The following is a 27,824-nucleotide window of genomic DNA, read 5'->3' on the forward strand; positions in this document are numbered from 1 at the left end:
TTGTGGATTTGGATGTGGATGTGTGTGTGTGGGGGGGTTGAATGTGGGTGATAGCATGGTTGTGGACGTTTGTATTGGTGTGGAGGGAGTATGGATGTGGAGGTGAAGGTAGGTGTGGATGTGGATGTTAGTGTGAGAGTCGGTTGGAGTTCATGTGGTTGTGGGTTAGGTGAGGGGAGGTGAAATGGGGTTTATCGTCGCGTCCAAGATTATTTCACTTATATAATGGCGTGCATGCATGCGTGTGTGTGTGCGTGCGCGCGCGCGTGCGTGGGGGGAGGGGGGTGTACTGGTACGGACAAATGCCGATTTTATAGTGCTAGCCTAATACAATAGATGGGAGTTGGCATAGGTGTGGATGTGGGTGTGGATGTAGATATGGATGTTGTTGGTGGTGTGGACGTGGTTGTGGGTGGGGGTGATGGCAAGGTTTTTGGCGTTGGTGTGGATGTGGATGTTGGTCTGGACGCGGATATGGAAGTTAGTATGGATGTGGATGTGGATATGGTTTTGAATGTGGGTTGGTGTGGATTCTGATGTGGATGTTGGTGTGGGTGATAGCATGGTTGTGGGCTTTGGCATTTCTGAAGATGTGGATGTGGATGTGGATGTAGATGTGGATGTGGACGTGGATGTGGATGTGGATATGGTTTTGGATGTTGATTTGGATGTGGGTTGGTGTGGATTCTGATGTGGATGTGGATGTTGGTGTGGGTGATAGCATGGTTGTGGGCTTTGGCATTGCTGAAGATGTGGATGTGGATGTGGATGTGGACGTGGACGTGGACGTGGACGTGGACGTAGATGTGGAAATGAATGTGGATGTTGATATGGTTTTGGATGTTGACTTGGATGTGGGTTGGTGTGGATTCTGATGTGGATGTGGATGTGGATGCTGGTGTGGGTGATAGCATGGTTGTGGGCTTTGGCATTGCTGAAGAGGTGGGTATGGATGTGGATGTGGACGTGGATTTGGATGTGGATGTGGACGTGGATGTGGATTTGGATGTGGATGTGGATATGGTTTTGGATGCTGATTTGGACGTTGGTTGGTGTGGATTCTGATGTGGATGTGGTTGTGGTTGTGGTTGTGGTGGGTGGACGTGGATGTGGATATGGATGGTGAATGTGGGTTGGTGGGGATATTGATGTGGATGTGGGTGATAGCATGGTTGTGGGCTTTGTCCTTGGCGTGGAGGTGGTTGTGGATTTTGTTGTTGGTGTAGGCGTGGGTATTGGTTGGGATATCGGTAAGGGTGACTGTGTGATTGTGTTTACGGAGGTGCCATGTATGAACGAGGGTCAGGGAGTAAATACAATTCCAGGTGTAATGTTGTCGTGGACGAGTGGTGGCTTGATTGTCCAACTGTGCACATTTCTATCTTTGAAATCAAATTTATGCACACCTGACACACTCAGTATGGTGTGTGGTATGCGTTAATGGTATGGTTGCCGGCATGTTGTAGAGACTACCAAGCCCAAAGCAGAAATACCACCTGTTCCTGAAACTGAGTTAGCAACAATACTCCATGTCACCGGGGTCGACTTGCACATTGCCGACAACACCAAGACCCACAACACCGACATGTACGAGTGTACACAAGACCGAGTCAGTGGGGGCACCAACAAGAAGGCGCGGCTCGTCCTACGTAGAGGTCAAGAGTTCACGATGACCATCCAATTTGACAGAGCGTATGACATCAAGAAGAATGACATCACATTTGACTTTACACTAGGTAGGCAGCATAATATGTAATTATCAGGTCTTGTAAAGATGCAAGCTGGGTCAATAACTTGTGTCTATGACGTGTCAACTTGTAGGCTTAGTCAATAGATTTGTGTCTAGGACATGTCGAAATGTAGGCTGTGTCAATGGATTTGTGTCTAGGACATGTCAACTTGTAGGCTATGTCAATGGATTTGTGTCTTGGACATGTCAAGATGTAGGCTATGCCAATGGATTTGTGTCTATGACGTGTCAACTTGTAGGCTTTGTCAATAGATTTGTGTCTAGGAAATGTTGAGATGTAGGCTGTGTCAATGGACTCTGTCTAGGCCATGTCAAGATTGTAAAGAAATTATTTGTCACAATACAATGTTTATAACTCTTATAACTCATTCGTCCGGCAGTCCAGTAGATTATTTGAAACTAAAACCAGGCATATTAACGCCTTTGAAACGATAAGCATCAGGGTGACTGGGTGAGTTCTAACGGAGGGGGTAATGTTATAGATGAATCACAACGGAGCAGGATTGCAGTTGCTGTATTGTGTTACTACAGGAGGTGAAGATGAGGATAATCAGAAGGTCGTCAAGTCCTTCAGACTGGAGGAATCTGGAGCTGCCCCCTACAAACCCCGGAAGTGGGGAGCGAACCTGGTGGAGAAGAAGGGGAAATCTCTTACAGTGTCAGTATTCATCCCCGCGTCATCACCCGTGGGGGAGTGGGAGCTGAGTGTCAATACTGTCGTGGGCGTCAAGGACGGCGAAGACATCGTCTGGAAGTACAACCACGACGAAGAGGTCATCGTTCTCTTCAACCCCTGGTGTAAAGGTATGTGCATAAAAGCGACAAAACGTTTCCACCATCATACGATCATCAATCGTGTCCATCATCATACGTTGATCAGCAGTTTCCATCATCAAGAAGTGTAAAGATACGTATGTAGAACGGTCATATGAAATACGCCTCAACCCCTGGTGTAGAGGCATATCAAACAATACCCAACCCTGCATGTAAAGATACGTGTGTAGGAACAGTCATATGAAATACGCCTCAACCCCTGGTGTAGAGGCATATTAAACAATACCCAACCCTGCATGTAAAGATACGTGTGTAGGAACTGTCATATGAAATACGCCTCAACCCCTGGTGTAGAGGCATATCAAACAATACCCAACCCTGCATGTAAAGATACGTGTGTAGGAACAGTCATATGAAATACGTCTCAACCCCTGGTGTAGAGGCATATCAAACGATATCCAACCCTGCATGTAAAGATACGTATGTAGGAACAGTCATATGAAATATGCCTCAACCCCTGGTGTAGAGGCATATCAAACAATACCCAACACTGCATGGAAAGATACGTATGTAGGAACTGTCATATGAAATACGCCTCAACCCCTGGTGTAGAGGCATATCAAACAATACCCAACACTGCATGTAAAGATACGTATGTAGGAACAGTCATATGAAATATGCCTCAACCCCTGGTGTAGAGGCATATCAAACAATACCCAACACTGCATGGAAAGATACGTATGTAGGAACAGTCATATGAAATACGCCTCAACCCCTGGTGTAGAGGCATATCAAACAATACCCAACCCCGCATATAAAGATACGTGTGTAGGAACAGTCATATGAAATACGCCTCAACCCCTGGTGTAGAGGCATATCAAACAATATCCAACACTGCATGTAAAGATACGTATGTAGGAACAGTCATATGAAAAATGCCTCAACCCCTGGTGTAGAGGCATATCAAACAATATCCAACACTGCATGTAAAGATACGTATGTAGGAACAGTCATATGAAAAATGCCTCAACCCCTGGTGTAAAGGCATATCAAACAATACCCAACCCCGCATGTAAAGATACGTGTGTAGGAACAGTCATATGAAATACGCCTCAACCCCTGGTGTAAAGGCATATCAAACAATACCCAACCCCGCATGTAAAGATACGTGTGTAGGAACAGTCATATGAAATACGCCTCAACCCCTGGTGTAGAGGCATATCAAACAATACCCAACACTGCATGTAAAGATACGTATGTAGGAACTGTCATATGAAATATGCCTCAACCCCTGGTGTAGAGGCATATCAAACAATACCCAACACTGCATGTAAAGATACGTATGTAGGAACTGTCATATGAAGTACGCCTCAACCCCTGGTGTAGAGGCATATCAAACAATACCCAACACTGCATGTAAAGATACGTATGTAGGAACTGTCATATGAAATATGCCTCAACCCCTGGTGTAGAGGCATATCAAACAATACCCAACACTGCATGTAAAGATACGTATGTAGGAACTGTCATATGAAGTACGCCTCAACCCCTGGTGTAGAGGCATATCAAACAATACCCAACACTGCATGTAAAGATACGTATGTAGGAACTGTCATATGAAATATGCCTCAACCCCTGGTGTAGAGGCATATCAAAAAATACCCAACACTGCATGTAAAGATACGTATGTAGGAACTGTCATATGAAATACGCCTCAACCCCTGGTGTAGAGGCATATCAAACAATACCCAACACTGCATGTAAAGATACGTATGTTGGAACAGTCATATGAAATATGCCTCAACCCCTGGTGTAAAAGCATATCAAACAATACCCAACCCTCCGTGTAAAGATAAGTGTGTAGGAACAGTCATATGAAACACGCCTTAACCAAGGCTTAAGAATTACGTTTCTGGTCAAACGAGCAATAGGCGGAAATAAAATGGCACAGGGACCAATGAAATGTATACTGTTGTGCAGTTCGCTACCATTTGATTCTAGTTTTTCGGCTTTAAATGATGACAATTGAAAACAAACGTTATCGTGATCCGCCAAGAGTAACTAAACATCCATACAAAAAACTGCACACAGGAATGTTTGATGATGGCTAAAAATGAAACAAAACAGAAATATTTTTTTCCGTAGTGATGTATTTGATACGGGTATCATCGTTGTGTTGGACATCAGGTTTGCAGTGTTTTGGCGTCACGTTTCAGCCTTGTAACATTTTGATGTTCTGGTCACGTTCAATTTTCACGTGTATTTTTTGCCCTGTAGCTTGGCAGTGCGAAAACTCAACATCAGAACTGCGACTAGAGATCATACGTTTGTTACATACATGTTCAACGAATCGCATACAGAATGTTCGTATAGACTTTTCAAGTGTATATTTTCTTTTGCCCACCAGTAAATTTATACGGGTATACTAATCGTCCTGATAACTAGACGAGATGTGAGCGAATCTTCACCTTCTGAGGCAAATATATGCATACCGTACTGAAGACACTGAAACTAACATTACCACTGATGTTTCAGAGGACCTCGTTTACATGGCTGACAAAGACTGGCTCAAAGAGGCTGTACTGAATGACTCGGGGTGTGTCTATCGTGGTTTCTCAATGTACATACAACCCCGTCCTTGGTATTTTGGACAAGTGAGTTCAGCTATAATTTTGATGTTCATATTTCCAATGGGGCGGCCGGGTAGCCTAGTGGTTAAAGCGTTCGCTCGTCACGCCGAAGACCCAGGTTCGATTCCCGACATGGGTACAATGTGTGAAGCCCATTTCTGGTGTCCCCCGCCGTGATATTGCTGGAATATTGCTAAAAGCGGCGTTAAACCATACTCACTCACTCATATTTCCAACTCGCACATTGAAGGAGACTAAACTCAAGGACATAAGAAACGTCACCTCAACTATTTTTTTCGATATATTTTCAACAAATGTCAAAATACCTTTTAATATAGATTAAAACGTATCGCCTAAACACAACTTATTCATTCCTATCACTGACATGCGCAAAATGCCCTTATTGCTCGGAAATAAAGGAATAACCCTGGAATACATTCCCGTATGCAAATCTAGTATAAAAGGGGTGCGAAAATCTTCTTTGGCATTTGCACATTCAGTTGCCAAAAGTGGTCATGCCTCGATTAACATTGGAACAGAGAGAAAGGGCAATGGGAATGTTGGATATGGGGACAACCCAGGCCCATGTTGCTGGGGTAATGGGTTGTTCGAGAAGGACGACACTGAGGTTAGTCAGCCGGCCAAGGCAGACAGATGGAACAGCAGACAGGCCTAGGAGCGGAAGACCCAGAGTTACCTCCCCTCCGGAAAACCGCCATTTACGGCTGCTTCACCTTAGGAACAGATACCTCACAGTGACATCATCGGGACGACATGCTCTTGGTCATCCCATCAGCACGGTGGTCTGAGAGACTACCGACCGTTCAAGGGCATGACGTTAACGCGTCATAATCGACTTCAGAGAATGAGGTGGGCGAGGAATGTCGAGCGATGGCAGCAGATAATTTGGAGCAGAGTACTGTTTAGCGATGAGAGCAGGTTCCGAATCTTCAAAGCAAATGCAGGTGCGTTTTTATCGGCGGCCAGGGGAACGGACGGCACCTTGTTGCGTGCAGGAAATTGAACCATACGATGGTGGCAGTGTGATGGTCTTGGATGGGATTTGTGGAGACATGAAGACGGATCTGGATGTTATTGATGACAATCTTACCGCTGCACGCTACATCAATGAAGTGTTAATGGCAGTACAACTGGCGTCACCCGCAAACGTTATTCCAACAATATAACGCAACGCCTCGTACAGCCCGCATTACCAGAGCATTTTTCAACGCCAACAACGTGAACCGTCTTCCTTGGCCGGCAAGATCTCCTGCCATGTCTCCAATAGAACATCGTGGGACCACTTTGGACGACAGATTAGGCAACGTCAGCCACGTCCAGAAACAAGAGTGGCGTTAGCACAGGCATTGCAGGCAACATGGCGTCTGATCCCTGTGCATGCCATAAGACGACTGATTTCCTCTGGTCGCGATCGCTGTCGTGTCAGAGCCTGCATCGAAGCTGAGGGGTGACACACTCGATATTGACTGGGTAGTTGCTTTTTCTAACATTTTGAAAGTGGCGGCGCTTTTTCATTGGTGATCGAATATTGGAGACTCACACTTCTTCGGGAAACATGTCCATGAAATTAATTTCTTCCGCTTGATTTGTCAGTGTTTATGCAAACATATAGTAAAATGTCCATGTTTAAAATACAACAATTTGTGACTTTGTAAATTTACAAGGTGACGTGTCTTATGTCCTTGAGTTTATATTGACTTTTTACATTTCTGCATTCAAACTATTTGCAATGTAATTATACGTTGTTTGTTGTTAAAAGACCGCACTCAGCAATATTTCAGCTATATGACGGCGGTCTGTAAATAATCGAATCTGCACCAGAAAATCAGTGATTGACAACATGAGCAACGATCTACACAATTGTGATACGATGACATGCATCAACCAAGCCAACGAGCCTGACCACCCGATCCCGTCTGTCGCCTCTTTCGAGAAGCATGAGTTGCCGAAGACATATTCTCACCCGGGTACAAAAAGTGAAATGTAATTATTCGTAGTGCAGTGAAAATCAACCCAGCTTCAATAGTGTAACCCCGATGTAGAGCAGCACTATGTTATTAAATATTTGATTTTAACTGAATGTAAGAAAAATAAATTAAGCAAAACAATCAACAACTTACAAACACAATATCATTCTTGAGATGTTGAGCTACATCAATAAAATTATAGGTGAGGTGAAATGGGGTTTAACGTCGCGTCCAAGATTATTGCACTTATATATGCGACGTGCATGTACGTGTGTGTGTTTGTGTGGCTGCTTGTACTAGTCCGGACTGATGCCGAACAGCTCACTGAGATACCATGCCGCAGTTTAACATGAATAACCCACTCAGACACAGTATACTGACTCCGAGCCGACCAGTCCTTGTTTTAGCCCCTTAATGCCGAGCGCCAGACATGGTAACAACAAGTTCCATCTTTTAACGTCTTTTGGTATGACGCGCCCAGGGATCGAACCCCGGACCTTCCGCTCTCCGGGCGGACGCTCTACCACTAGACCACGGAATCGGTCCAAAAAAATTATAAGTGTCTAATACCATTAATTCGCCATATTGTTTTTTACGTAGTTCTATAAGGTGATACATTTTTTGCAAAAATTCGATGACTTGGAAAGAAGATAGATTCTGAGGATGCATGATGTTTGACCTCACTTTATACATGTAGATGATGTGTATGGCAGCTCATGTCACTTCTCAAGCGTCTTTCTCCAGATGTTTATTCCTGAGCTTTTATATTTCAAATATCCCAGCCCCATGGGGACTTCCGGTTATAATAGATGCCCAGCAACCCATGTGGCGACATAATGAATCGGGCGGGGAAGCTCGGTTCGTCGCGGATCATCGTACCCCGACGGTGTGGATCGTTCCTCATCGTCTTAATCACAGGATTGTCCGGTCTTATGTTTAGGCTGTCGTCACATAGCTGGACTATTGCGCGGTGAGACGGAGGTCAGGTGAAATAGGGTTTAACGTCGAGTCCAAGATTATTGCACTTATATAGCAACGTACATGCATATTTGTGTGTGTGTGTGTGTGTGTGGCTGTTTGTACTAGTCCTGACTGATGCCGATTTATAGTGCTAGCCCACTGAGATACCATGACCGCATTTTAACATGCATACCCGACTCAGACACTTTATACTTACTTCGAGCTGACCAGTCCTTAATGTCGAGCGTCAGACAGCGGCATTTTGGTATGACGCGGCCGGGGATCGAACCCACGACCTTCCGCTCTCCGGGCGGACGCGCTACCACTAGACCAAGGATGCGGTCGAATAGTGTGCGGCGTTAAACAAACTCAACAACAATAATAACCTTCTCGGTTTCAGTTTGAAGACCAGGTACTCGAGGCGTCTCTCCATCTACTGCGGAAAGCCTTCAAGTTTGATGCTTCGCCAGCCCTGGGAAGCATTGTGAGAGTCACACGTGCCCTCTCCAAGATTGTAAGTAGTGTCTGAAAGCCAATGAACTAACACACCCTATACTCGCGCACCTGCTCGCAATGAAGGATTGTGTACACACAAAGAGAACAATGTCCTCTTTGCAGGGTTATCTGGTAGTGTGAGCTGCGCTTGCGCTTACATCTTCATTGTGTTGCAGGTGAACTCTATAGACGACGCCGGGGTGTTGGTGGGCAACTGGTCGGGTTACTATTTCGGTGGTACCGCACCCTCCACCTGGAGCGGGAGTGTGAAGATTCTCAAGCAGTACATGACAACAACCAAACCAGTGAAGTATGGGCAGTGCTGGGTGTACTCTTGTGTTCTCACTACAGGTAAAACAACTGTTTAAAAACAGATGCTGTATATGAGTTACCCATTCACCAAAGTCATCTTATCGCTGCGACCATGGTTTACCATAGCCTTAAGATAATCGTAGCGCTACGACCACTTTGTGTGACAGGGGATATTTTACGGATGGTTCATAGCAGTGATTATCGGGTACTGTTGTTGACAGGAAATTTCTTACAGTGAAGAAAGATGGGAATGAGGACTTTTTCAGTAACGATGCTTCACTACAAAAAATAGTAATGTTGTGAGGTGGCACAGTTTGGTCTCGGCATCATGACATAATATAATAAAGCATCAAGGTGATAATGGAGTGTTTTGTTCAGTCGGGTATTTTAGGGGTGTTTTACTACAATAAAACAGCAAGATTCTCGGTCTTTTTCAATCGGGGATGCTAAGCATGTTTTACTACAATAAAACAGCAAGATAATAAGTGGTGTGTTTTAGTCGGGGATTCAATGGGTGATTTACAACAATAAAAATGCAAGATGATAAGATCTTTTTCAGTCGGGAATTGTAGGAGTGTTTTATTATAATAAAACGACAAGATGATGAGATCATTTTCAGTCGGGGATTCTATGGGTGGTTTACTACACTGAAACAGCAAGATGATAAGATCGTTTTCAGTCGGGGATTGTAGGAGTGGTTTATTATAATAAAACGACAAGATGATGAGATCATTTTCAGTCGGGGATTCTATGGGTGTTTTACAACACTGAAACAGCAAGATAATAAGATCTTTTTCAGTCGGGAATTGTAGGAGTGTTTTACTATAATAAAACGACAAGATGATGAGATCATTGTCAGTCGGGGATTCTATGGGTGGTTTACTACACTGAAACAGCAAGATGATAAGATCTTTTTCAGTCGGGGATTGTAGGAGTGTTTTACTATAATAAAACGACAAGATGATGAGATCATTTTCAGTCGGGGATTCTAGGGGTGTTTTACAACACTGAAACAGCAAGATGATAAGATCATTTTCAGTCGGGGATTCTAGGGGTGTTTTACGACACAGAAACAGCAAGATGATGAGATCTTTTTCAGTCAGGGATTGTAGGAGTGATTTACTATAATAAAACGACAAGATGATGAGATCATTTTCTGTTTGGGATTCTAGGGGTGTTTTACTTCACAGAAACAGCAAGATGATGAGATCTTTTTCAGTCGGGGATTGTAGGAGTGATTTACTATAATAAAACGACAAGATGATGAGATCATTTTCTGTTTGGGATTCTAGGGGTGTTTTACGACACAGAAACAGCAAGATGATGAGATCTTTTTCAGTCGGGGATTGTAGGAGTGTTTTACTATAATAAAACGACAAGATGATGAGATCATTTTCAGTCGGGGATTCTAGGGGTGTTTTACAACACTGAAACAGCAAGATGATAAGATCTTTTTCAGTCGGGGATTGTAGGAGTGTTTTACTATAATAAAACGAAAGATGATGAGATCATTTTCAGTCGGGGATTCTAGGAGTGTTTTGCAACACTGAAACAGCAAGATGATGAGATCTTTTTCAGTCGGGGATTGTAGGAGTGTTTTACTATAATAAAACGACAAGATGATGAGATCCTTTTCAGTCGGGGTTTTAGGGGTGCTCTCTACAATGGGACAACATGTTTCATGTATCTTGTCATTACTGATGAATCTCTACCTACAGTGTGTCGGGCGCTGGGCATCCCTTGTCGCAGTGTCACCAACTTTAAGTCGGCCCACAACACTGACAAGGAGCACCTGAGCTGTGACACGTACAACTACAAGTTGCCAAATGGAGAATTGGAAGAGGAAAAAATAGACTCCGTGTGGTAGGCATAATCGAGAATATGTACAAAGACGAAAGTTTGATCACATAACTCTTATTAATAACAGAACTTTAATAAGGATTATGATCATGCAGAATTTTGTTATAATGATCTTACCGACAGATTATTATTCCAGCTGTGTTCACACAAAAACAGCTTTCAAGAAAGACAAGTGAAGTGGGTATTGGTTTTTTTAATGAAAATAATCGAATCTGGACCAGAAAATCCAGTGATTGACAACATGAGCGTCGATCTACGCAATTGGGATACGATGATATGCATCAACCAAGTCAGCGAGCCTGACCTACGATCCCGTTAGTCGTCTCTTACTACAAGCATGGGTTGCTAAAAACTGTTCCTTACCAGGATCTTCACGAGTCGGGTAGCTCATTTAATTATTTACACAAACAAACCTGTAGACAAGGGTATGAAATCAGTGACATCAATCAGAAAAATAATGAAACACAAGCCCCGCACATTCTTCTATCAGCCAATCAGGTAACAGTAGTCCGTCAGTGGGCGTGGCCTAAAGTTATCGTTTCATGGTAACTTAAACGCAATAGAATTGCGTCTTCATACCCAATCAAATGCCACAGAATTACTTGGTTGCAATATATTTATCATATAATGATCGGTACTGTGGTCGGAATACTGCTTGGCCCTGGTCGTATCGTACAATGATTGATGATATGGGAGGAACCAAACCTGTTATTCCAGGAATTTCCATGTGTGGAACGAGGCGTGGATGAGTCGGCCGGACCTGACAGACAGCGAGGGGGGAGGTTTGGTGTACGACGGCTGGCAGGTCATAGACGCCACCCCTCAGGAGGAAAGTGACGGTGGGTGCATACCTGCGCTGTAGCCATGGCGACATGAAGAGACCGTCCCATTAATTGATATTCGGGGCCCGGGAGGGATTTTTGTTAGAGACAGGATATGTTTTCGGTCGCTGAATAAACAAGTAACATGTTTACGTATCTAAGTAATGTAGTATACTATACATATAGATAGTACAGTAACGAGAAGATCATCGTATTGTCATTTGCAATGTCTTAACGGTAGGAAAACAACTAACAGATAATGACACAAAAGTCAATCCTGTTGAAATATTCAAAAAAGCCTTTAAAATAAAAATGCAACGTCAATAACCTGATGTACCGGCACTCCACATGTTTCGAAGTAAATATTATGTAGGTACGCCGGACATTGACTGAACATGAAAGTGATCGATTCTACCCTCCCCAGGCTCGTATCAGTGCGGGCCTTGCCCCGTCATCGCAGTGAAGGAGGGTCACGTCAATGTCGGCCTCGACACCGCATTCGTCTTTGCCGAGGTGAACGGGGACAAAGTTGAGTGGCTGGTGGACCCGAAGAAAAAAAACTTCATACAACTGTCCAGGGTCAGAAACGCGTACGTAATATAGGGTCTTGACCTGGGTCATCTTCAAATTAATGTGGCTCGCAGATGGAGGCATGGTGTGTTATAACGGGATAATTATAATGTAATGGGATACTGCGGCAAGTGTATAAATATTCTTTGGGCTATACCATGTAACATATAACCTTCCAGTTACGGCAGGTGTATCAATACCCATTAGGCCCTACCATATAACATAGCTTCTTCCACTGATGACAAGTGTATCAATACACAATAGGCTAATACCCTTTAGGCTAACATGTCTTCCAGTGATGGCAAGTGTATCACTACTATTTATGCTATACCATGTAACATATCACCTTCCAGTGATGGCAAGTCTATCAGTGCTATTTATGCCATACCATGTAATATATTACCTTTCAGTGATGGCAAGTCTATCACTACTATTTATGCTATACAATGTAACATATTACCTTCCAGTGATGACAAGTGTATCAATGCCATGTGTGCTATACCATGTAACATATTACGTTCCAGTGATGGCAGGTGTAAAACTACTATTTATGCTATACCATGTAACATATAACCTTCCAGTGATGGCAGGTGTATCAATACCCTTAAGCTATACCCTTAAGTTATATAGTACCAATGAGGCTATATCACCTAACACGATACCTTCCAGTGTTGGCAAGTATACCAGTACCAATGAGGCTATATCACCTAACACGATACCTTCCAGTGTTGGCAAGTATATCAGTACCAATGAGGCTATATCACCTGACACGATACCTTCCAGTGTTGGCAAGTATATAAGTACCAATGAGGCTATATCATCTAACACGATACCTTCCAGTGTTGGCAAGTTCATCAGTACCCACGCGCCTACCGGCGAGCCGTACAATGAGGACGAAAAAGAAAAAGAAAGACTTGACATCACGAGAGAGTACAAGTATGAGGAAGGTACGTCAGACTTAGGTCGATGTACATGTATCTATCTAAAGTGTCAGTATATTAATATCGATTTTATTATTTTATAGGAAGATAGATATAAATAGTGAGTGAGTGAGTTGGGTTTTACGCCGCTTTTAACAATATTCCAGTTATATCGCGGCGTGTCAGCTTAATGTGGGAGGAAAGCCCGAAGTGATGCAGGTCTCAGACGTTTACCACTTCGGTGAAACCCACGAGCACGGGTATGGTGCTGACAAACCTAGAAACATAATCGGGGCGAACCGGGATTCGAACCCACAATCATAGGTTTCTAGCGTGCCCAAGGGACGCAACTCTGCACAGCGAATCGCGGCGCCTCAGACGACTGGGCCACCCGTGCCCCCAGATATAAATAGAGATATGAGGCTATAAATATAATATACAGAGAAAACGTACAGTTATCCAGCTGATGCGGACAAGAGTATCGGATAAGATTTATACATGCATACTAGGAGTTTATTCAAGCATCCTAAGAGTGAGTACATGTATCCTAACAGAGAGTACAAGTATGCAGTTATCATAGGTTGAACTGAGTGATATCTTGATATGGAACTAATTCCAGGTTCCAAAGAAGAGCGTGCCGCAGTCCGGCGGGCGGAGCGGACGTTTAGGTTGGCCAACTTTGATGGAGAAGAGGGGGAGGAGCCGACACCAATAGAGGTAAGGATGGAGAGGAACAAACACTAGCAGTAGAGGTAAGGATGGAGGGGAACACCACCAGTAGCGGTAAGGATGGAGGGGAACACCACCAGTAGAAGTAAGGATGGAGGGGAACACCACCAGTAGAGGTAATGACGAAGGGGGAACACCACCAGTAAGTGTAAGGATGGAGGGGAACACCACCAGTATAGGTAAGGATGGAGTGGAACACCACCAGTAAGTGTAAGGATGGAGGGGAACACCACCAGTAGAGGTAAGGATGGAGCGGAACACCACCAGTAGAGGTAAGGATGGAGGGGAACACCACCAGTAAGTGTAAGGATGGAGGGGAACCCCACCAGTAGAGGTAATTGTGGAGGTAGGGATGGAGGGGAACACCACCAGTAGCGGTAAGGATGGAGAGGAACACCACTAGTAGAGGTAAGGATGGAGGGGAACACCACCAGTAGAGGTAAGGATGGAGGGGAACACCACCAGTAGAGGTAAGGATGGAGGGGGAACACCACCAGTAGAGGTAATGACGAAGGGGGAACACCACCAGTAAGTGTAAGGATGGAGGGGAACATCACCAGTATAGGTAAGGATGGAGTGGAACACCACCAGTAGAGGTAGGGATGGAGGGGAACACCACCAGTAGAGGTAAAGATGGAGTGGAACACCACCAGTAAGTGTAAGGATGGAGGGGAACATCACCAGTATAGGTAAGGATGGAGTGGAACACCACCAGTAAGTGTAAGGATGGTGGGGAACACCACCAGTAAGTGTAAGGATGGAGGGGAACACCACCAGTAGAGGTAAAGATGGAGTGGAACACCACCAGTAAGTGTAAGGATGGAGGGGAACATCACCAGTATAGGTAAGGATGGAGTGGAACACCACCAGTAGAGGTAGGGATGGAGGGGAACACCACCAGTAGAGGTAAGGATGGAGTGGAACACCACCAGTAAGTGTAAGGATGGAGGGGAACACCACCAGTAGAGGTAAGGATGGAGGGGAACACCACCAGTAGGAATAAGGATGGAGGGGAACACCACCAGTAGTGGTAAGGATCGAGGGAAACACCACCGGTAGAGGTAAGGATGGAGGGGAACACCACCAGTAGAATTAAGGATGGAGGGGAACACCACCAGTAGCGGTCAGGATGGAGGGGAACACCACCAGTAAATGTAAGGATGGAGGGGAACACCACCAGTAGAGGTAAGAATGGAGTGGAACACCACCAGTAGAGGGAAGGATGGAGGGGAACACCACCAGTAAGGGTAAGGATGGAGGGGAACACCACCAGTATAGGTAAGGATGGAGGGGAACACCACCAGTAAGTGTAAGGATGGTGGGGAACACCACCAGTAAGTGTAAGGATGGAGGGGAACACCACCAGTAGAGGTAAAGATGGAGTGGAACACCACCAGTAAGTGTAAGGATGGAGGGGAACACCACCAGTAGAGGTAAGGATGGAGGGGAACACCACCAGTAAGGGTAAGGATGGAGGGGAACCACCACTAGTAGAGGTAAGGGTGGAGGGGAACACCACCAGTAGGAGTAAGGATGGAGGGGAACCCCACCGGTAGATGTAAGGAAGTGATAAGGTTGAAGACGGTGGAGGTACCAACCGTTTCCAAATAAACACTTTATGATTTTATTCCATACTTTACGTTGTTGGTCTACATGGAGGTATTAGGAAGGATTGGGTTCACGTTTAAAATTTAATGTTTCACAACATAAGAATAATTATGTGATTCGTTGACTTTTATAGGCTATTGAACTAACACTGGACGCGACAGAGGAAACCGTGCTCTTGGGTTCTGAGTTTGAGTTAAAGTTGACTGTGAGGAACACCGGCGCCATGGCTCGCACAGTTAACGTCTTCCTGAAGGCAAATAATATTGACTACACCGGCGAAACGTTGGCGACTGTAGCTGAAAAGAAAATTGCCGACACCGTCATGAACGTTGGCGATGGTAAGGACTATTACCTTGAGTTTAAGTGCAGTTTATTTAAGTTATACGAAAGCTTAAATGATGCTACATTGGTTAAAAAAATAATCGAATTTCTTTTATTTTTCTCGTTGTTTCAGTTATTTCCTTGTATTTTCTAATTAGTGTGTGTCGAGAATAAAAAGTAAAGAGAAAAAAATCGTTCCTTTTAATACAAAATTGAAATTACGAAAACATAACGTTAAAGCATTAACGACAAAACTGTTCGAAATTTCCAAAATAAATAAATAATTGAATGAACGCGAAAATAATGTAGATTACGAGAAAATAATGTAAATTGTGAGAATTACACGAAAACTCGATATTTCAATACAGTGTTCTGAATATTCGAAATAACGAGTAAACAGGCAAAATTTCGAAAATAAATAAATAATTGAAATAACGAGAACAATAATCGAAAATTCGATTTAAAAAATATACCACTATGATAACAAAGTGGCACAATCATACTTCGAAGGCCTCGTAGTTTTTTAGGTACAGGGCGCAGCTGTTCACTGAAACGTTTTCAAGTACATGTAGTTTGTGGATACCAGGGTGAATTGGATAGTGAATGCAGACACCTTTGCAGACACCACATGATAAATGTATTTATCATTTTCCATGACGCCCTCAACATATTCATAGTCGTTCCATGGATGGACCTCATGTTTTCATCATGAGTCTTGACATGCTTCATCATAATTGGTAAATATAAGCGATTGAGGGGGGAGCGAGGGTGGTGGGATCTATTGTCGGACATGAGTCTTCGTGTGAAGGTGTCAATACCCTGAGTTCCTTGTTTCGTCCTATCAACACCACCAACAGAATACGAAAGGGCGGGCACAGCATAAGTATTTGTGGATTTGACTTTGTTGCGAGCGTTCAGCTCTGAACACCAGATTTTCTAAAGTCTACATTTGTACTCGAAGTTTGTCCTTGATATGGGCATTCTGGAGTTTGTCCCTAACCTGCATCCCTCAGTATGTATAGGCCTGACCTTCCACGAGATGGTCAATAACCTCTCCCCCAAATAAACTGACTGATCCTCCCTCTTCTACCTTGCCACGTTTCAATTGAAGAATATTGCATTTGTCGAATCCAGGACATGCCGATATCATTAGAAAAGGACTCGACAAGCATAATCTTTTTTTTGAGAGTAGATCCTCCATTGGCAATAAGTGGAGGTCCCGGGTGATAACCTTCCTCCTTGCTGAGCAAAAAGCTCAAAGCGTTTAGTGACAAACAGAAAAGCAAAGGGCTAAAAGAATCGCCCTGAAATATTCCTCTTCTAATAGAAAGGGGTTCCGAAGTCACCACCTGCCCCTGCGAATACGTCTCAAGTTGAGTTGACCAGCAATTCATTAAAGCCTTGAGTAAAACAAGTAGTCGCTCGGGGAGGTCAATACATTCCAGTGACCTCAAATTCCATTCGTGAGGTACAGAATCAGCTTTTCTGTAGTCTATCCAACACATTGAGAGGTTACGGTGGTAAGTTTTAGCCTCTTCAAGTATCGTTTTCTGAACTAGTAGTTTACAACCCCAACCTCCCTTTCTGGCTCCTTTCTGCTCCATGTAAATAATGTCATTGGATGCGCAGTATGATGGCACAATATCTGTAAGACACCCTGTAAAATATTATTATTATTATTATTATTATTATTATTATTATTATTATTATTATTATTATTATTATTATTATAATAATAATAATAATATCATCATCATCATCATCATCATCATTATTATTATTATTATTATTATTATTATTATTATTATTATTATTATTATTACAGTGAAGGTGATCACCGTGAAGGTTGATACCATGTTAGACCTTGATAAGCCAAACAGAGGATCCACTTATGAGTGCAAGGCCGTGGCGAACGTCAAAGAATCCGAGAACACCTTGAAGACATCAAAATGTATTTCTGTGCGCAATCCGCCACTGGAGATAACGGTAGGGAAATGATACTGTAATAGATAAAGTCCTAACTAAGAAACTCGTAGTAAGTCTTGATTTCTTTGAGACAACTGAGACACCCTTAATCTCCCAGATGCATTCACGTTCAGCGGATCACAGCAGGGGTTTTCTACCCATCTCCGCAGAGTGAATTGTGGTGTCTTAAGCCATGATGATCTCGTACCATGCCCCGTGATGATCCCTGTACCACATGTTGTGTCCCGGGTTTGATCTCTTTTCAGATAACCATGTCCCAGCGATGATGTCTGTTCAAATTGTCATATCCCCGTGATGGGCTCTGTACCACGTCTCATGTCCCCGTGATGACCCCCGTACAACGTCTCATGTCCCCGTGATGATCCCCGCACCACGTCTCATGTCCCCGTGATGACCCCCGTACCACGTCTCATGTCCCCTTGATGATCTCCGTACCACGTCTCATGTCACCATGATGATCTCTGTACCACGTCTCATGTCCCCGTGATGATCACCGTACCACGTCTCATGTCCCCTTGATGATCCCTGCACCACCTATCATGTCCCCGTGATGATCCCTGTACCACGTCTCATGTCCCCGCGGTGATCTTCGTACCACGTCTCATGTCCAAGTGATGATCCCCGTACCACGTCTCATGTCCCCGTGATGATCTCTGTACCACGTCTCATGTCCCCGTGATGATCTCTGTACCACGTTTCATGTCCCCGTGGTGATCTCCTTACCACGTCTCATGTCCCCGTGAGGACCTCTGTACCACGTCTCATGTCGCCGTGATGATCCCCGTACCACGTCTCGTGTCCCCGTGATGATCCCTGTACCACGTCTCATGTTTCCGTGATGATCCCTGTACCACGTCTCATGTTTCCGTGGTGATGCCCGTACCACGTCTCATGTCCCCGTGATGACCCCCGTACCACGTCTCATGTCCCCTTGATGATCTCCGTACCACGTCTCAAGTCACCATGATGATCTCTGTACCACATCTGATGTCCCCTTGATGATCCCTGTACCACCTATTATGTCCCCGTGATGATCCCTGTACCACGTCTCATGTCCCCGTGGTGATCTCCTTACCACGTCTCATGTCCCCGTGATGACCCCCGTACCACGTCTCATGTCCCCTTGATGATCTCTGTACCACGTCTCATGTCCCCGTGATGATCTCTGTACCACGTGTATTGCCCCCATGACGATCTCAGTACCACGTACCATGTCGCCATGACGATCTATGTACCATGTCTTATGTCCCCGTGAGGATCTCAGTACCACGTATCATGTCCCCGTGATGGTTCCTGTAGCACGTGCCATGTCCCCGTGATGATCTCTGTACCACGTGTTTTGCCCCCGTGACGATCTCAGTACCACGTACCATGTCGCCATGACGATCTATGTACCATGTCTTATGTCCCCGTGAGGATCTCAGTACCAAGTGTCATGTCCCCGAGATAATCTCTCTGTCTCTTAACATATCCCACTGATGACTGCAACCGCATATACACCCCGATCGATGGCTTCTTCCTTAAGGGGATACTTAACACAGTTACTTATTATGCAAATGATTCTTCCCTACAATGTCATACAATGCTTCCAGGGTCCCGAGAAGTGTAAGAAAGAGGGCCAGGTCACTGTGAAGGTATCCTTTAACAACACTCTGCGGAAACCGTTGACAAACTGCAAGCTGGGCGTCGAGGGCAACATGAAGTGTGTGGACGAGAGCCAGCAGGAGATGACTATAGGGTAAGCTCAGTATTCACAAATAGTTGTAGGGTAACTTCAGTGTTCACAACTAACTCTTGGGTGAGTTCAGTGTTCACAACAAACTGTATGGTAACTTCAGTGTTTACAACCAACTATAGGGTAAGTTCAGTGTTCACAACTAGTTTTTGGGTAAGTATTCACAACTAACTCTTGGGTGAGTTCAGTGTTCACAACAAACTGTATGGTAACTTCAGTGTTCACAACCAACTCTAGGGTAAGTTCAGTGTTCACAACTAGTTATAGGGTAAGTAAGTATTCACAACTAACTCTTGGGTGAGTTCAGTGTTCACAACAAACTGTATGGTAACTTCTGAGTTCACAACCAACTATAGGTTAAACTAAGTGGAGGTGATGATTCTGTTGCCAAAATCAGTCGTAGTACTGCATTGCACCATATGTAGGTTACACTGATTACAAAATGAAATAACAAGCTATTTGGAACATATTCTTGAAGAACAAATATATGAGATACACCCCTGACATATGCTGGTGGTTTCTCATTCTAATTTCATAGAATATTAATGAACTTTATTGATTCAGTGATAGTTAAGTATAAAAGACCCGTCAGCATGAGCCTTGCGATAATGATTTCATGTGGATCTTTGCTTCTGTATAGGAAAATCGGCGCTGGGAAGACGTGGTCCACAGACATGCTGCTGAAGATGGCGAAATCCCCGAAGGATAATCCCATGAGAGCAATCAATATCATCTTGTCGTGTGATCAGGTTGAGGATGTGGTCGGAATGTACAAAGTTCGCCTCGTCTAAAGTTGCCTTATCCTTTAATCACCTGAATACTGCCTGCTTGAAGGCCTCACAGCTCATCTGAAGACGAGCTCTGTCCATAGAGTGCAAAATCAATCTTAGCTAGAAGCGTTCGTAAAATACACACAAACTCATTATATCGTTGTTTTAACTCACGTTTGTTTGCATTGATTATGAAGTTATAATAGTGTTTCGTATGATAAAAACTCACAGGAGTAGCACAATCAATCTGTCGGTATGTATTCAAAATGTCTATCTAATGTGTCGGGGAAAAGATTTGTACCTGTGTTACAAGTTATTATCTAGGTCAATTATGTTTTCGTATACATATAATTTATGCCTTTATTTTTTTTTATTATACTTGGTTTACGGACTTCGTTTCAAAATCATCGGTGTTCAAAATTTATAATTTCAAAAAAGTCAAAGTGAAATAACAATATTGTATTGTATTGTATTGTATTGTATTGTATTGTAATATTGATCTAAAATATATCAGACCTCTTTGACAATTATTTGCCGTGATAACAGTATTTGGTACTTGCATAAGTTTAACCTTTTGGGCTAATTTATTAGTTATGTTTCAATATCCGGTTTTGATGATACCAGTTAACACCTTGTGGTTACAGATTCGTTTACTGTACAGATCCGGGTAGCGTGGGCGAGTGTCTTCTTACACCCGGGCTCAAAAGACAGCGCATTGATTACATTTCTAGATGTCTAGATCCGGGTGGAAAACAGGATGCGTCGGGTGCGTTTTAAACACATGCAGGAGACTTCAGCCTCATGTACAGTCAGTGTGCGTGCGTGCGTGCGTGCGTGCGTGCGTGCGTGCGTGCGTGCGTGCGTGTGTTATTTAACGTGACACTGAGCAAGATTCCGGGTGTATGACGGCGGTATGTAAATAATCGTGTCTGGACCAGACCAAATGACTGACATCATGAGCATTTATCTATGCAGTTGGGATGCGATGACATCCATCAACCAAGTCACGTAGGCTGACCACCCAGTCGACAAAGTCTCCTGTCCACGATTCGCTGCTGGTGACCCATTCTAACCCAGAATACCTACTGGCGTACAATCAGTCTCCTATGCATCTCCCTAATTGTGGTTATGGCCCCATGGTCTGGTGGATATCGAGCGTCTCCCCGGAGAGCGGAAGATAGGTAATTCGATTCTCTCACCACCCCATACCAAACTAAGTTCCAAGCTAATTTCCGTAACCCTCCCTCCAACAAGCAGACCAAAAAAGTAGTGACAGATTGTGACTTCGGCGCCTCGTACAGTGGTGAAACCTCCCGCCCAGTAGATACCCGCTTCAAAGAACATAAAACCTCAACAGCCAAAGTAAATCCTCTCTACCAAACATCAATACTCTTGAAAGCCATAGAAATCCGCCGTCACAAACCTTTGATCAACAGATGTGCAATGTACATCTCTTCTGCCTTTGAAGATCTACTCAAACAATAGATTCTTTTTAATAAGTATCCACTCAGCGTCTTCAACTACTTTAATTAGTGTCCAATCGGCTTGATCAACCTCTTATTCCTCACTGTATATCTGTCTTTGTACCTGTGTGCTTGTTGTTATTCTTACTTCACAGCTGGAGTCGTCCTGTTATCCGCGTGCTCCTTGTTATCCATTACCCGTGGTTGTAAGATGTAAGAATCTGATCGCTTAATGCAATAAACAAGAAAATGCTATCCATAAAGTTGTAAGTTTTTATTTGCATTTATGTATGGATCTACGTATCATTAATTAACGTAAAAGATGTGACATGCAACTATGATGTCACAAGCTTATGTCTGATAGGAATCTTCCTTGTATTAGCGGGACGGTCGGGTAGTCTAGTGGTTAAAGCGTTCGCTCGTCACGCCGAAGACCCGGGTTCGATTCCCGACATGGGTACAATGTGTGAAGCCCATTTCTGGTGTTCCCCGCCGTGATATTGCTGGAATATTGCTAAAAGCTGGAATATTGCTAAAAGCGGCCAAAAACAATACTTACTCACTCCTTGTATCTGCCCAACTGTGGGGTTTACATCTACAATGTACTAACATATTTCGGGTGATGTGCAGCTTCCTAGCCTAACTGTGCAAAATATGTCGCGGTACTTGCAACGAAGCCAGAGACGTGCCTTCTGTTGACAGGGTCACAGCACCCTGCTACGCACCCAGGGACGTGCCTTCTGTTGACAGGGTCGCAGTACCCTCCTACGTAGCCAGAGACGTGCCTTCTGTTGACGAGGTCGCAGTACCCTCCTACGTAGCCAGAGACGTGCCTTCTGTTGACAGGGTCGCACTACCCTCCTACGTAGCCAGGGACGTGCCTTCTGTTGACAGGGTCGCACTACCCTCCCACGTAGCCAAGGACGTGCCTTCTGTTGACGAGGTCGCACTACCCTCCTACGTAGCCAAGGACGTGCCTTCTGTTGACAGGGTCGCACTACCCTCCTACGCAGCCAAGGACGTGACAGAGTCGCAGTACACTGCCAGGGACGTGCCTTCTGTTGACAGAGTGGCACTATCCTCCTACGTAGCCAAGGACGTGCCTTCTGTTGACAGGGTCGCACTACCCTCCTACGCAGCCAAGGACGTGCCTTCTGTTGACGGAGTCGCAGTATCCTGCCAGGGACGTGCCTTCTGTTGACGGAGTCGCAGTATCCTGCCAGGGACGTGCCTTCTGTTGACGGAGTCGCAGTACACAGCCAGGGACGTGCCTTCTGTTGACGGAGTCGCAGTATCCTGCCAGGGACGTGCCTTCTGTTGACGGAGTCGCAGTACACTGCCAGGGACGTGCCTTCTGTTGACGGAGTCGCAGTATCCTGCCAGGGACGTGCCTCAGTTGACGAGGTCACAGTACCATTCCACACAGCCAGGGACGTGCCTTCTGTTGACGGAGTCGCAGTATCCTGCCAGGGACGTGCCTTCTGTTGACGGAGTCGCAGTACACTGCCAGGGACGTGCCTTCTGTTGACGGAGTCGCAGTATCCTGCCAGGGACGTGCCTTCTGTTGACGGAGTCGCAGTATCCTGCCAGGGACGTGCCTTCTGTTGACGGAGTCGCAGTACACTGCCAGGGACGTGCCTTCTGTTGACGGAGTCGCAGTATCCTGCCAGGGACGTGCCTCAGTTGACGAGGTCACAGTACCATTCCACACAGCCAAGGACGTGCCTTCTGTTGACGGAGTCGCAGTATCCTGCCAGGGACGTGCCTTCTGTTGACGGAGTCGCAGTATCCTGCCAGGGACGTGCCTACTGTTGACGGGGTGGCGGTACCCTGCTACGCAGCCAGGGGCGTGTCTCCTGTATGTTACAAAGCGTTGAGTCATCCTATAGATGATATCTGTACCTTGTCAGTTGGCTCTTTGGCCATGTAGACGAGGCGGCCGACCTCGCATCAGAAGGTTCGTTGTTCGATTCCCATAAAGAGATTCGGAAAGTTTAATGACGTGAGACTTTCAAGTGTACAGTTCGTATTTATCGCCATCCCCTTCTACCACGGCAGCCCATTACGTTATGCTGCCCATACCATTTATGAAGCACGCTGACCTGGATACTGTTGTACAAAGCGATTTTAGCGCTAAGGTGATCGTAACGCCCATACCTTATCATACACCACGTCGTGTTTGTCAGGGCACAGGAACAAGGCAAGTGTCAGAATCTACAACAGAAGTTGTACTTCTGACCAACACTACCAAGTTAGTTCTGTACTTCGGAAAACTGGATCTGAAGAAAGCCATCTGCGACGGTTTCAAGCCCGCCGTCAGAAGGCGATGGTGCATTCAGGCGGTATTCAGCTCCGTATTTGCCAATGTTTCAAAACCTGTCGTCACAGGTGGCCTCTTCATCCGGGAACTTTATGCCCAGAAGTAGTGTTCACAACTGCCACTTCAACTTTGCCGGTGAACAGTAGACTGGCGACACAAATTCAGTCCCTACCGCTCTCAGGATTTACAAAGTACAGTAAACTACGGTTATAACGAACACGCTTATAACGAACTGACGGATAAAACGAACTTACTTTTTTGGTCCCGACTATTTGCTGTAGTTATACTGTATATATGCTTATAACGAACTACGGTTATAACGAACTAAAATTAGTAGTCCCTTTGAGTTCGTTATAACCGTCCTTTACTGTACTTGCTGAACTGCATAAGTGGGTGATTTCACTGCTAAACAGCTTTACAGTTTCACCAGTGTTTGTTAAAAGATTAAAGTTTTGTGAACTGCAGTTTATGAAATGTTGCAAAGTATTAAACTTTATTAAAGGCTAAAACTGCGTTCTGTTTATTTATTGAATCTATTTAAATGGAACTACTTTGGTAAGGTGAGTGGATATGTAAACAGGAAGTCGTTAGAAGTCGGCTGTGTACTCGTATGAACATGAAACAATGTTGACTGATTGTTGAGGTATGTGTGCTGTAGCACTTCCAAAGATGAATTATAAGAATTCAGCTTCGCTGTGTTAGAACGTGCATGAACAAGCTCTGACGTTAATCCAGTTTGGCCCTCTCTCTTCGACGGTTCATACTCCACTGAACCCACACTAAGTGAATGTCAGTTCTTAATAATTATGTATTTGACTTCAAAGTGAGGGTAGAAGAGTAGGGGCATACTAGTCCCTGGGGCATCCAGGGGTAACGCCAATATGTAAATAAGTGTCAAATGAAACCTTAAGTGAAAACGAAATGTTAATATAATGTCCAATATTGCTGGTCCTAAAGACCGTGACAAGCAAGGGCGACAACAGGGAAATGTTCAACCTGGGGAGTTCCTATGAAAAGAAGTTCCGATCACAAATCTTGTAAACGTCTAACGGTTAAGTAAATACTTCGTATATGTCACTTTTCGAAGTTTGTTGAAAAATGAACGTGACATGTGAGCAGCGAATATTCATTTCTCCGGAAATCCCTTAAACTTCAAAATAAGATTTTATTTATAGTTATCCCCGTTCAGTTCACTCCCTCGCGACCCCCTTTGTCCCTACCCCCGCTACTGGGTAGGTCTGTGTATTGGGTAACGATACGTCCCACTCGGAGTGCTACTATTGGCTGAGCGTGTCAACACAGCATCAAGTAGGCGTGTGTAGGTTTCACAGCCGCACTGTCTGCCTCCTGAATAGGGCTGCCTGCTGCACGTGTCGCTGTGAAGGAGATTGCACAGCATCAGCAGTATAAGGTAAGCTAGTTCCATCACTTGCATCAGATGCACAATGTTCTCATTCGCGGATTCAGAGGGAGGGTGCAGGGATGCTCCTCACGCCTCACTAAATGTTTGTACTTTCGAAAAAAATGATAGATAATCCCAAATACAAACGGTCAAGCTATAGTATCACCATGACAAATTTGGGTAAAACTCGATTACACGATTACTGTAGTTGCCAATCCACCCCTCATGTTCCAGAAAGCTGTAACCACGCCTATGTCTTGACCTGAATATATTATTATAGTAGGCCGCGCCTTGTCGGGCTTGGCGTTTCCCAGGGACGGAGTGTGGGGCAGAAATCGCCTACATACGGAGATAACGGATTTTGTTTACTCATTATCACGGACCTGTGCTATCTGCGGTATTTGTATTACATTATAACTTTAAACCGATCAGAACATCTGTGTGGGGGTGGTATTTGTACATCACCCTTATTTAAACCGATCATAACATCCGTGGTATTTGTAGAACACCTACTTTAAAGCGATCAGAAAATATGTGACATTTGTAAAGCACCGACTTTAAAACAGTCAAAACATATTTGTTTGTAGATCGCCTACTTAAACCGGTCGGAACATGTAGTATTTGTGTAACACCGACTTTAAACCGATGTGAACATATGTGGTATTTGCAGAACACCAACGTTTAACTGGTTAGAACATGTGGTATCTGTAAAACACCTACTTTAAACTTTAAGAACATCTGAGTGTTGGCTATATTTGTATAATACCGACTTTAAACCGATGAAAACATCTTTGGTATTTGCAGAACACCAACTTTTAACTGGTTAGACCATGTGGTATCTGTAGATCGCCTACTTTAAACCGATCAGAACATCTGTGTGGGGGTGGTATTTGTACATCACCCTAATTTAAACCGATGTGAACATCTGTGGTATTTGCAGAACACCAACGTTTAACTGGTTAGAACATGTGGTATCTGTATAACACCGACTTTAAACCGATGAAAACATCTTTGGTACTTGCAGTACACCAACTTTTAACTCAGTCTTGTTAGAACATGTTGTATCTGTAGAACACCTTCTTTTATCCAGTCAGAACATCTGTGATAATTGCAGAACTTCCGACTTTAAACAGGTCAGAACATCTGTGGTATTTGTAGAACACCTACTTTAACCAATCAGAACGTCTTCTTGTGGGCGGTATTTGTTTTTCACTTCATCTGTTATCAGGTGTCGCTAGATCTTGACCAGTATTTGATTTAGCTCTATACATACAACCACACAATAGGACAGGCTGGGTTATTGCGGCATTTGAAGGACTGTTTCATGTTGTACTCTAAATGTGTCCTCGTGAAGATATATACAACAGGACTACAACAAACATTCAGGTAATCATCATTTTATGACACTCGTGGTATGCCTGACGATGATGGAATGAAAATGTTCATATGATTGGATTATAGAAACGATGCATATTCAATATATATATATAATCATAAGATGTACATGTTATATATAATCCATCTAACGTGGACTTTATTATTTTATTATATATTACATGTATACCGAGTGATGAACATTTGCCTCATTTTTATATATTTGAATTTTGGCGAAAAGATATTCAGTTTTCATTTAAGGAACATGTTTTCTTGATAGGGGCGAGGGGTGTATTTCCTTTTAAGAAGGATATTAAATCAGTTGTGAGGCAGGGTTGGGACGGACTGGGTATCGGATGGTTACAATGGCTGCTGAGTGTGGGTAGGGTGGGGAACAAACTCTCATGTGTTCACACAATCAATCACCGGTTTCTCTGATTGATACCGTGTACTGGCATAACGCAGTAAGATCTGAGATACCTTGTTTTAACATTCACTCACTTGATCGAGATCGCTTAACCAAATCTTGAACAACAACCGCCATACAATACATGGGACAATGCGGTAACTTGGAAGTTAAAGTAAAATTTATATTGATTTAACAAGCGGCGAATTTTCTGTAAATGCACGAATGTTCTGTAAATAACTAACAGATGTTTCAAATAAACTGCCTGGCAAAAGAAAGTACACACTACTTGAAAATTGGATTTGACCAAATAATTACAACCGTCTTCAAAACGTTACTAGGCTGAAAACATCACCGAAACACAGCTAACTTAACATCCCAAACACAACTATGATACCCGTACCAAACACACGAGCATCGAATACCAGTAACCATTTCTTGTTTGCTTCATTTTTAACCACCATCTAATATAGGTGTATGCCTCCTATGCCCGGCAGTTTATATGAGGGTCGAGAAACACTAAGAACTATATCCGTAGACGTATTGTAACTATAATCTAAAACAAACAAACTCTGACAGATTAAGGTTTAAGTTTGCGTAGCTATACGTGTTCATAACTGTGACTATGTC

General features: G+C 44.0%; 1 protein-coding gene across 1 annotated transcript in view; it reads left to right on the plus strand.

The window, feature by feature from the left end:
- LOC124140843 overlaps nucleotides 1-27,824 on the plus strand; it is a 54,370-nt gene that overhangs the window by 3,491 nt on the left and 23,055 nt on the right. The window contains exons 4-19 of the mRNA XM_048397348.1: nucleotides 1,467-1,736; nucleotides 2,282-2,554; nucleotides 5,060-5,178; nucleotides 8,503-8,616; nucleotides 8,774-8,948; nucleotides 10,628-10,772; nucleotides 11,487-11,608; nucleotides 12,015-12,180; nucleotides 13,001-13,107; nucleotides 13,700-13,797; nucleotides 15,551-15,755; nucleotides 17,564-17,724; nucleotides 19,317-19,462; nucleotides 20,100-20,228; nucleotides 22,395-22,863; nucleotides 23,879-24,114. Of these exons, the coding sequence (XP_048253305.1) occupies nucleotides 1,467-1,736; nucleotides 2,282-2,554; nucleotides 5,060-5,178; nucleotides 8,503-8,616; nucleotides 8,774-8,948; nucleotides 10,628-10,772; nucleotides 11,487-11,608; nucleotides 12,015-12,180; nucleotides 13,001-13,107; nucleotides 13,700-13,797; nucleotides 15,551-15,755; nucleotides 17,564-17,724; nucleotides 19,317-19,462; nucleotides 20,100-20,228; nucleotides 22,395-22,863; nucleotides 23,879-24,114 (2,935 nt within the window). The remainder of the gene's footprint in view (nucleotides 1-1,466; nucleotides 1,737-2,281; nucleotides 2,555-5,059; nucleotides 5,179-8,502; nucleotides 8,617-8,773; nucleotides 8,949-10,627; nucleotides 10,773-11,486; nucleotides 11,609-12,014; nucleotides 12,181-13,000; nucleotides 13,108-13,699; nucleotides 13,798-15,550; nucleotides 15,756-17,563; nucleotides 17,725-19,316; nucleotides 19,463-20,099; nucleotides 20,229-22,394; nucleotides 22,864-23,878; nucleotides 24,115-27,824) is intronic.

The sequence above is a fragment of the Haliotis rufescens genome, unplaced genomic scaffold, assembly GCF_023055435.1.
Source record: "Haliotis rufescens isolate VD_foot unplaced genomic scaffold, xgHalRufe1.0.p SCAF_17, whole genome shotgun sequence".
NCBI lineage: Eukaryota > Metazoa > Mollusca > Gastropoda > Lepetellida > Haliotidae > Haliotis > Haliotis rufescens.